We start from the raw sequence: 11,262 nt of genomic DNA, 5'->3' as shown, positions 1-11,262 counted from the left end.
TTTTATTTAACACATTCTTTCCACTAGAATGAATTCTTGAATTCTGTGAAGGAAACAATTTCCCTGAAATAAAATTTGAAAAATAAAAATGTCCCAGATTAACAGCAGAACATAACGTTATGCAAATTCTTCATATGACAAAAAAGTCAACAGGGTTTGTGCCTTGGGCTTCCCACCCTAAGCTACAGTTACTGCTGCTGGAAAGTACAGCCAGATCCCCTAGCACATTCATTGTCCACCACTACTTTCATGTGCTACCACAGCTTTCAGAGGCAGTGACTTTAAACAGTTCCTAGCTCACTAAAGATGACTGAATCCATGCCTTCTTTCCTTCCTGAGTTTTAAAAGCCAGTTGCAAATAACAGACATCTTACCGCCTCCAACCAATTATCTGTGGACCGAGCAATCATGCTGCAGCATTACTGTGCATATGTAATGCACAGCTCAGGAATAGCAGAACATAATATCCCTGATGCAAGACCACATGGCTACAGCAAATTTGCTCCCAAATTCTGCTGGTTTTATGTGTCCCCTCGTCTCTCTCTGTAGGACCATCAGAGAAGCTCCTTTTTTATCTGGCCCCTTATTTCCATGAACTTTCTAGTAACTTGCTGAGCTTTGAAATCTTTGCAACTTTGATCAACAAGTTAAAAATTATTGAGAGAACAGACAGATAGACAAAGACAATATCATCATAATAATATCAAAAAGTCTTACTTTTGAAGGAAACAAACCAAAAAGCATACTGTTGAACTTATGCTGTTTCCTATGGTAGTTTGTAAATAAATACAAGTACATTTAAAAAATACTGTGGAGGCAGGTAATGAGTTGCATGAGATCCGTCTTCCCCAGAGCTACTGCAGAGCAGAAACATCACTAAATCAAATTAAAACTCTGCAGAAATCCTGTTACTAAATATAATACATTAACATTATCCATATTTGAAGTGCTCTACATGTGTTAAAATAAATATATCTAAATACACTAATGAACAAATATGCAATATGAATACTGATATTTGGATCTTAAAGCTACTTTTTTAACAAATAACATCTTGCTGAAAATTATTCTTTCACTTTATTTTAGTTCTATTTCAATTTTTCTGTGCCTTCTAGAGTTCCTTCTTGATTGTCTAATAATTAAGCAGAATCATGTAAAATTTAAACAATCACTAGTATTTTGCAACTGAATTCCTAAATCAAACAGGCATATGTTTTTCTTTAAACATTTGCTTACCTGCCTTCCTGAAGTAAGGCTTAAATTCTCTCTCTGGTACAACACTAGCAGCTCAGCCCATCTATTGAGAACTTACAACTTGAAAATGCAGAATCACATGCTGTACTATGATAATAAGAAAAATCCTTATGTAGAATTGATATAATCTACAGCTGACACTGGAAAACCTGAAAACATATCATTCAAATGCCATCAATCCATCTAGAATTTCAAGAATCAGCATGAAGAAACAGAAATGCAAGGATAATTTGTTCTTTATTTAGGCCTATTTAAGAAGATATTCTAACACCGCAAATAAGATTTTACTAGACTGATAAAATTATTAACATCACAAATTTAAGGCAGCTGTTACATAGTGTTACATTGATATTTCAGTCAAACCGAACTGCTCTTTAGATACATTCATGCAATTAGCTTGTATGCTGTACTTTGAAATATATAGAATTGTTTTGTTTCCCTGCATTAGACCTATCTGGTTAAGCTTTTCTCAAACAATACAGAGAATGTACTCGTTCTTCTTGGCAGAAGTGATCTAATGACTTAATGATTTAATGACTTATTTGATTCAAGAAATGCACATTGAGAATGCCATGGAGATAAATATACATCTTATATGTGTATGTCACATGCAAGCATGGAGAAATAGGAATGAAGGTTGAAATGATATTATTATTTTTAGCTAAAATCATTTTCCCTCCATATAAAATCCAAAAATATCCTTGCACTGAGCAGAGGGCTCATTAAACTTCCTCCTTTCCAAAGACTCCTCTCCATGGCGACCTCTGTTGGGGATGAGAAATCTTCCATGGAGCCATAAACAATCCTCTGTGTTGCCTCTTGTTGCTCACTCCAATTTCGGCTTTTCTTTTCCTTCTTCGATACCTGAAAACATACGGAGAACAGCTTTTAAAAATCTCTCAATGAATGAAGGGTTTACTTTGAGAGGTTCTTTAATGCATTAGTCTTTCTTTTCCCTTTCTTGATATTGTTTCTCCTGTACTTGCTCATATGCTCTTGCATGTGTTACTTCACTTGCTGTGAACAAAAAGAGCATCTGCACACCTGATGGCAGTGGTTGTCCAGTAATAAACTGCACAGTCCTCCCTCCCTGCCTCCCATTCTCAAATCAATCAGCCTAACCCCCTGCCGCAGGCTCAGCTTTTGACGGCTGCAGGGGTCTGGGAACAGTTAATTCCCTCACCTCCTCCGCTTACCTACAAGCAAATTAAAGTAGATGCTACTATAGCTGAAGCTGAGCAGCAAACTTAGTTTTAAGGAAAGTTTTAATAGCTGTGTTTCAGAATTTGGTAATTTTAAGCCCCCCTCCATTTCAACATTGCTTTTTAAATATTTGCAAGTTTATCTCCTTTTTTTGAGAGTTCAAGAGAACAATTACTGCTGAGAGGGTGCCTCTCTCTTCTCGTAATGACCGTGACTTTCAGTAATATCAGGAGAGTTGAGCTGAGTCTAGGGCTCCTTAAAGAACTTAGCCTAGCTGCAGGACTTGTCTCTTTGCTATGCTGAGCAAAGTCCGGGCTGGGCAGAAGATTGTGTTTTTTCTGGCAATGAAAGCATTCAGCTATTTCATATGCCTGTTCCTGGACAATGAATTACTATTGGTATCTGACAAAAGTATTGTTCTTCTGACTAAGCCCTCTCTGCCAGACATCTCAAATACAAATATTTCTTTTGGAGGTTTTCAGGCCTGCTGCATGCTGGAAAAGAAAGACTTCTAAGGACTGAACGCAAAAGAGAAGCAACGTTTGAGAATGCTGAGAGGAAAATCCAGTCACAAGTAAGATCACCTGCTAGTGCAAAATACGCACAGGTGGTAAGTACAAAAAAAAATCACTTTAAAAACATAGATAATTAGCTCCAATACAGGAAACAATAAGACCCATCTGCAGTTAGAAAGCACAACAGCAGAGCTGCCTTGCTGAAAGAAACAGCACGGAAACAAATGGGTCTGCATGTTTCCAGCAGCCCAAATATAATGGCCCTGGGTGTTGCTGGCAAACTAATGTAATGGGAGAGCCACAGTTGAAGGTTTAACAACCAAAACAAGAGGCAGGGCCAAAAGATTACAGTGGCTTTACAAGGCTGCTCCAGAGCCAATCTTGAGTCTTCTGCTTTCTGCTGGAAGGAACTTTCCCAACAGTTTTAAAAGCTGTTTTATTTGCTTTTTTGAAAACGCCTCTTTCCTTTCTTCTGAAGCACTCTACTGCAGATGCATCAAATACTTTGGCAGGAACGCAGATACCCTCAAAACTGTGGACAGACACTGGCTTGTACAAAGGGCAAATTTTTCCTTCCCTACCATGTTTGTGGTTTAACTTGGAAAAACTAACTGCAAATCATTTTGTCAGTAGTGAGGTTTTATTTAATGCATCTCCAGAGGAAAATAAAAAAAAACTCCAAACCCAAACCAACCCCTTCTCACCCCAGAAATCTTCTCATAGCAGACTGTTTTGATTTGCAGGCTTACTGCTCAAAAGCCTCTTTTAAATGTACGGTTTTCAAATAATAGTTTCCCAAGTGTCACACAGTGACAGACTGGCATCATTTTACATCTGCTGTTAGTGGTGTGCCTGCCACACACTTCAGGTTAGGTTCGTGCAAAGTGTTTCAAGCACAGCAAAACAGCAGGTGACTCATGACATTTTCCATTTTGAAAGTGTTTGAGCCTCAAAGGACTCTGGATCAATACTCTTTATCCCAAGGAAGGAATGAGGGAGAGGACAATAAGGCCACGGTGAAACTTGAAAGAGTCTGGAGGAACGACCCAATTGATGTTAGCTCCTCTAGGGTGGTGGGCCACAAGAATGAGGGATTTTGCATACTTTGGAATAGTGCAGGAGATTTTCCAACATCTACTTATTCATGGACTTGCTAAAAACATGTGATTCTTTACCACATATTATTATTCTTATTATTCTTCATACAGGACTTAGGTCAAGTGAAATAATTCCTTGCAGCTGCCTTTTTTAGAAATATCTTTCCCAAATTAACTTACTGAAGTTAGATAAATGTGAATGTGACATCAAACTGTGGACTGAATACCAGTCTTGAAGACTGTAACCATTAGGATAGCTGGTTCTAGAGCAAACAGAAAAAGACACCTGGGCGCTAATACGAACAAATGGCAAGTAAAACTGCTTTGAGCTTCTGCCATTAGATTCTACCTCGTACTGAAATGAGGTTGCTAAATGAGATTTGTATGTGCAATCAAGTCCCATGTGAATTTATTTCACTCTAGTTGTGATTTGTCAGAGCAGTGATTATGAATGCTGTTTGCTTATTTCAGGCAATTTGATAAATGAGAAACATCTTTCCTAGATTAAAGGAACCTACTTTTAATCTTGTGTTTGTCTTATTTTCCCTTTTCCTTTCCTCTGCAATGGGTGGCCTAGGCAGGATGATGGAGAGTCTGCACAGTTAAGTTTACCCTGTACTAATGTGATCTTTCATTCCTATTATTTTACTGACAAGAACATGTTCATTTTCTCTGAGTAAATTTATAAGCAGAAAACACCTTCTACCTGAAAATACCAAAAAAGTGTATTTTTATTTCTAAGTCTAAGCTTGCCATTAACAGCATTCACACAGAATGATACTTTATTCTAGTTGCATTTAATGGGTTCATCGGCTAGTAAGTGGGTTGTAAGCCTCCCAGGTAATTGCCAAGAGCTCTTAAATTAGTTGTAAGTTATAAAAAAGAATACATATTCATAGCACATCAGGCTTTTCAGCAGCCGTTCTCTTAATGCGGCTGCTTTTAAGGGCAAGCCACTAAGATGTTTCAGTGGAACTTCTGTCATTCTCCTTTGTTTTAGCCAGCTTAAAACCTTCTAGACTTTCAGAGAAACATCCTCAAGTCCTGACCATGTACTTTATGAGATAATATTCCTAAAACCATACTCACATTTTTGTGTATCCCAGATGTAGTTGTTCAGGACCTCTCCCACCAAGTAGAATATATTAATAATTATGGTTACAGCTGCAAAAAAGATTATTTTGACACCTGGGCTGAGGTGCTCAAGAAGCGGGTACACCCACACTCCTGTAACGTGGTGAATCCAGCACACCCTGAAACAAAACAAAAGTAACAAGCACAGACTCTTACAGCCCTGTTTTTCAAAAGTAGCTTGCCCTATAAGCTTAGCTACTGTAACCCAAATAGCAATTATTTGAAAGGCCTGCAAGTTGCAACTGAACTGGAGCATCTGGATGACATCCACCCAGAACAGACATCACAGATGATGAAACTATGACTGATTTCCCACATCCTTACTGCTTTGCTTTAAATTTATTATGAGCAGTTGGCCAGTTTTTATTTCTGATGTAGGCAGGTATTTCCTTGCTGCATTTATATTTGCGAGGAAACCCCTGTTTTGAGCCAAAGCCGGAAACTGCAGCAGCCTCTGTTCCAGGCAGGTTCTTTATCCTAAGAACATTCAGGGTTCTACAAGCTCTCCTACACAGATCAACACTCCCTACTTTCGGCAGCAGCCTATTTTCATTTCACACACATTTATATGTTTCTGATGCTTCTCCTCACTACACATGGCAAATGCATCAGTTTTTGGGTTTGCCAGAAATATGTGGTTCAGGTTCTCTTTGACAGAATAATTTCTTTAGCAAATGTCTTTTGGATTGCTCCTCTTTCAGTTACCTGGTACCATTTGGAATCTAATAATTTTTCTCTAGGTAGGATAAACATTTTTTTTAAAAAACCAAACCAAAACTCACCTCAAAAGTGGTGCCTAGCTCCAGAATCAATTACTCCACAGTAAAGAAAAAGTATTGATGGGGGTTTGCAGGTGACACAGATTTTTAGCATTTAGCTACAGAGAAGATTGTTGGTACACTAATCCAATAGACACTGTCAGCTTTACTGCAGTGCAGCCTGAAGCAGCACTTCAGGTATGTGGTTTTGCTGTGTGTGACTGTAGTGAACACCTGTATCCTCTGATGTAGTAGCTTTTGTGTTGAGATCTGACATGGTGAGTGATGAAGTCAGAGGGAGCAGAGCGAGTCCATATGTTCCAGTAGGTGGAAGTTAAGAAAAGCAAATACTGGCAAACAACTGAGCAAACATCACAGAAGCTAACTGGGTAAAGTGCTCAGTGGAGACAGGCTGGGGCTCTGCTGGGCTCTCTTCAAGAATGTAAATCTCTTCCTTTCTGACCTGGAAATTTGAGAGAGAAGCTCGCAGTGAAGCACAGCTGGAGCACCTGCAATCCCCATTACAGAAGGGGATTTCCATGTCCATATTGATTTGCTTCACTTGCTGGTATTTCTATTTGTTTAAGAAAGATTTTTGATCACTAGATCAGCAGTCGTAGGCTCCTAAATGGCAGAGATACAGAAGTCCACTCAAAACTGAAATAAAATTCTGTCACAGAGAGAGTACGGAATCCCTGTTAAAGGATTCTCCATCACCCTTGAAATGTACATGCTTGTCATAGCTTCCCTCCTCCTTGGAAAAGCTTTTATTACAGCCAAATCCTTAACAGCTAGACACTTCACATAGGAAATTACACGTGTCAGTAAATTAATCTGCACGATCTAAATGCAGATGAAAACCCCTTTCTCCAAATCAGTTCACATATGGAAAATTATCTCTGTACTTTACGGTTATTTTCCCCAATATTCTTCTGTGACAGAATTAATCCGACAAGATTAAGGTTATCTATGAAAAAATAAAGTGTTCCTGTGTAACTCATGGTAACAGGGGACACCATGTTCCATGATCAAAGAAAAAGATGAGACAGTTGGGTAGAGGGCAATGAGCTGTTCCCTACTACGAGGCTGGCTTAGCGGGGAAATGTCTATTATCACCTAACAGTTTTCAGTTTCATTTGCTTTTGTTTTATGATCATTCTGTGAAAAACAAGCTCCAAAGACAAAGACTGAAAAAGACTCGGTCTTGTTTTTCACTTATTTTCTCTGGTGTGATGAAACTGCCCAGTTCTATAAAGCACCTTTACAGACAGACTTTTCAAAGGACCTTCTAAATTGCAGCTATATAGCCAACTTCACAAAACAAGCAGAAGTGGCATTTACTAGAACGCATTTATGCTCGAAAGAGGAAATCTTTTCTAAATCCAACCAATGAGTCACTGATGAGCTCCTGAATGTCAGCAATCTTTGGTTAGTTCAGAGTTTTTGAGTACAGCTCATGCACTCGGCTCCCTGCTGCCCAGCACAGGAGCCCCTTCCCTGCATGGTGACAATGCTCCTGAGTACAGTGTTGCTATTGTATGCCTGTCCCTGGTGCAGTCACACTGTAGGAACTCCTGCTTTGAGTACAAGAGGTACTGAGCATCACTTTGGAGACAACAGTCATAAAACCACCTGATCAGCCACCTGATCTTTCCTAAAATGAACTGCAACATGCCACTCCCTACATTGGGATGGAGTAATATTATCTTCTCTCCACTGAGCAGTGACACACTGACTACTCCTGCATTGTCTATACTACAAATGGGAGCAGTAAAGGGACGACTGCTGCCATGGAAACCTCACCTGATGGCCTTTCTTAGCTCCTGCTAGAATACAAGCCATCTCAAGGCTGCACAATAAAGGGCTGATCAACCATTTGCCTAAAGCTTCCACACAAGATTCCTGATTACTAATGTTGATGAATGCCTTCAATGTTGCAGTTCTAGCAGTCATTATTCCTGTCCAACCTCATTATTAGTTAAACACAGGGAAGCATGCATTAAGATTTACTTAGGAGTGCAAATCTAGATCCATTTGAAGACCTTGTTATTGAACACATATAAAAAATGGACCATTTAGATAAAAATAAACTGAGGAGCAAAAGTTTAAGCAAAAACTGGACTAGCTACTTTTGAGAAGATAGAATTAACTTGAACGTCCCTGTGATTTGGTACTGTAGCAGCCCATGTAGACATAACCATGTCTTTCCAAAGATGAACATGTTACAGGTCATCGAGCTCATTCAGACATTTGTTAGAAACAGTAAAAGGAGAAGGAATGGAAATATTCACACATTGTATTCAAATTAAAATGCCTGTTAAAAAAAGTGGTGATTTTCAGAAATTTCCAACCAGTTGGTGTAGAAATCAGAAAAAGCTATTTTAAAATGCACAATATTGCTTCTTTTTAACAAATCTGTCAAAAAATCTGACTTTGTAGCTGGTTTTCACTTACTATACAGTGAGATGTTGTATTCTCTCCTATCAAAGCAATCAGGAGAAAATTAAAACTATGCAGAGAAGATACATATACATTTCTTCTCTGGCTATAGTTCTTTTGTTAATGAAGAAAACTACTCTACCTGTCACTTTAAGTAATGCAGCTGTTACAACAGCATGTGTAAAACCTTAGTCCTGGTAGAATCAAGTTCACCATGTGGATATAAAGGCGGATAACCATGACACCCCATAGATTTTTGCAATAGGACACATGTTGCAGAAAATGGTTGCCCCTTCATGATGGTTGCTCTCAGGCATCACAGCTCGTCAGCATTTTGTGGTCTGGACTATAAGAGAGTCTCCAACCACTCCCTGCCCAATTTGAGTCCTTCATCATAGTCTGCAGCCATCAACAATCAGTACTATGTGTTCTGGAAACAAGGACTATCAGGTAAGGGGCTGTGTAACTTTTCAAGAGCAATTGATGAGAAGACACAGAATAATAATGCATGACATAAAATGTCTGAAGAGCTGCCAATTCTCTTCCTCGTAACAGAAGAATCCTCTCAACAGAACTCATAGACAAGAAATTCAAATATGATAATGGAAATATCTCTCTGAATGATACCTGGAATGCTCTGGAATAATACCTCTGGAATGCTCTAGCCTGTCTTTCAGTGAGACATCACTGAAATAAAGACATTCAAAACAGTTTTGAAGTATACAAGGCTGGAAGTCTACTTAGTCCAATCCTTTTCTCTAGGCCACATCATGCAACTCTAGCAAGTCTCAGAAGTCTGGAAACTGTACAAGCAATAAGAACACGTACAGTTATGCCTAGAGTTCAAAGTGTATGAAGTATATAAACCACCAAGACTAAAGGATCCAAGCATCTACTTTTTGACATAAGTTTTGGAAGAAAACTTCCCTTCCAGGCTGGTTGTTTCATAATGGCCTGCTAAAATCTCCTGAAGCATCTGACATTAGCTATAGCTGGAGCCTGGATACATGACTACTGTGATTTACTATGGCAGTTCCTTTCTGGTTACTTCTTGCAGCAGCAAATCCTTTTCCAGATTTTCAGTGCTCTTCATATTTCCAGTGACTGGCACAAAGGAAGGCTGAATCTTTGGACCCAGACAAATCCTAGACCAGTTCTCATTGTGGCTACTCTTTAGCAAACAACAGAATATGGGCATTTTCTACACCTTTATTCCATGATCTTTTCTAGCATAATTCTTTTCCTTCTCCACAAAAAGTGAGAACTTTACCCGGAGCTATTAAACTGTGGAATGCCTTCCAAAGGAGCTGATGGGCTTACAGCAGCTGAGTCACTCAAAACTTGAACAAACAAATAATTTGTGGTAACAGAGTAGGACCAATCCTGTGCTTTCAAGGACCGGAGCACAATGACCCACACCAAATTTGTTCTGCTTTTGGTTTCTAATACTGATTGATGTGAGGCACATTTTCATAAACCCCCACAAAAACACAGGGTAGCTTGTTCTGCATTTAATCAGAATTCTTAAGATCTCAGCCACATTAAGATTCTGGGCTTCTTATAACAATGGCCAGCCAGGCCTAAATCACCTACGCCAGGAGTGTACATAGCTTAGAAATTTTAAAGACTAAAAAATAAGTTCAATATACAGTCATCATTTAGGAAATAACAACAATCATCCCCTCTTCTTCCATTTTCTTAACGCCGAATTCTTCACCATTGATCTGAGTGGTGCTGAACAATACATGGTCATACAACTGTGCTACTGCTTTGGAGTGGCTTATGCAGTCAGAAGAAGACAAGCCCTGGAAAACTGCAGTTCAAATAATGTCACATGAGAAACATACTTGGCATGACATGGTGCTGGCATCCTCTGGGAAGAACAAAGCTTGGCAGAAATTTGTGTTTACGTACAGGTAGCTAGAATGACAGAAACTTAGCAGATTCACTGCAAAGTGTTGTCATCTCTGGAAGTCATCTATTTTGATAAATAATTTTTCATTTTAAATATAGTAATGGTTGCTATGCCTTCTTGAGGTATATTTTAAGGAGCTGCACAAATGAGAACATATTACCCATGCATGTCATCTGTGATTGTACTGGTGCTTTGACTGAAACATTTGAGGATGTGGAGGTGAAGCGGAGCCAGAAAGTAACAGTCCATAACGGCTATATCAGACCTAACAGGTCCATACAGCCTTTTCTCACGGAAGAAAGCATTTCTATACTCCCACCCTCCTTCTGGGTCAGCTACAGAGGACACTTATCTTCTCCTGGCCTATTTCTGTTGCTTCTGTTTCTTCCTACTCTTTCCTGTTCTGGGCAGCTCTGGCTCCAACTCTTTTCTCCTCCTCTGCATTGTCTCATCTATCACCCACCTCTACATCAGCCTTCCACTCTCATTTCAAAGTCTGTCTCTCTCTCCCTCTCCCAGCATTCCCCACTTACTTGCATGATCTCAACTTTGAAGCCGCTGACCTGTGAGCTGCACATTTCCTTACTCATTTCTTGTTTAACCCATAATTCTAGTTCATTGCTTTTACTTGGCCCCAGGACTTTTTATTGTTTTTTTTTTTTCTCTAATCATTGATTCTCTAATCTCTATTGAACTTCTGTTCTCAGTGCTCACTTCCAAAAGCATGCATGACCCTCTCTCTACATGCAGACCTTAGCAAAGGCATGTTGTGTCTCTCCTGCACCATCAGCACCAGCAACCTCAAAAACCCTCTGGTTTCTCAATCATACTCTTCTTTTATCTTCTTTTATTCTCACCAGCTTCACTCTCTAACTCTCCACCCCTCTCTTCTGAATGTCAAGGTTTGTCCTAACAGTCTGCGCCAACAGCTGCTCTTTTTGATCTTC

The 11,262-nt window shown here is 39.3% G+C and overlaps 1 protein-coding gene across 1 annotated transcript in view; it reads right to left on the bottom strand.

Moving 5' to 3' along the window:
* Window positions 1-1,472: 1,472 nt before the first annotated feature.
* The window catches only part of AIG1 (androgen induced 1), a 123,318-nt gene continuing 113,528 nt past the window's right edge, over window positions 1,473-11,262 (bottom strand). Inside the window, exons 5-6 of the mRNA XM_017825921.1 lie at window positions 5,159-5,322; window positions 1,473-2,118 (exon numbers count right to left, since the gene is read on the bottom strand). Coding sequence (XP_017681410.1) covers window positions 2,081-2,118; window positions 5,159-5,322 — 202 coding nt within the window. The 3' untranslated portion in view covers window positions 1,473-2,080. The remainder of the gene's footprint in view (window positions 2,119-5,158; window positions 5,323-11,262) is intronic.

This window comes from Lepidothrix coronata, unplaced genomic scaffold, assembly GCF_001604755.1.
Source record: "Lepidothrix coronata isolate B3197 unplaced genomic scaffold, Lepidothrix_coronata-1.0 Scaffold123, whole genome shotgun sequence".
Lineage (NCBI taxonomy): Eukaryota > Metazoa > Chordata > Aves > Passeriformes > Pipridae > Lepidothrix > Lepidothrix coronata.
This window is presented reverse-complemented; position numbering and strand designations above follow the sequence as displayed.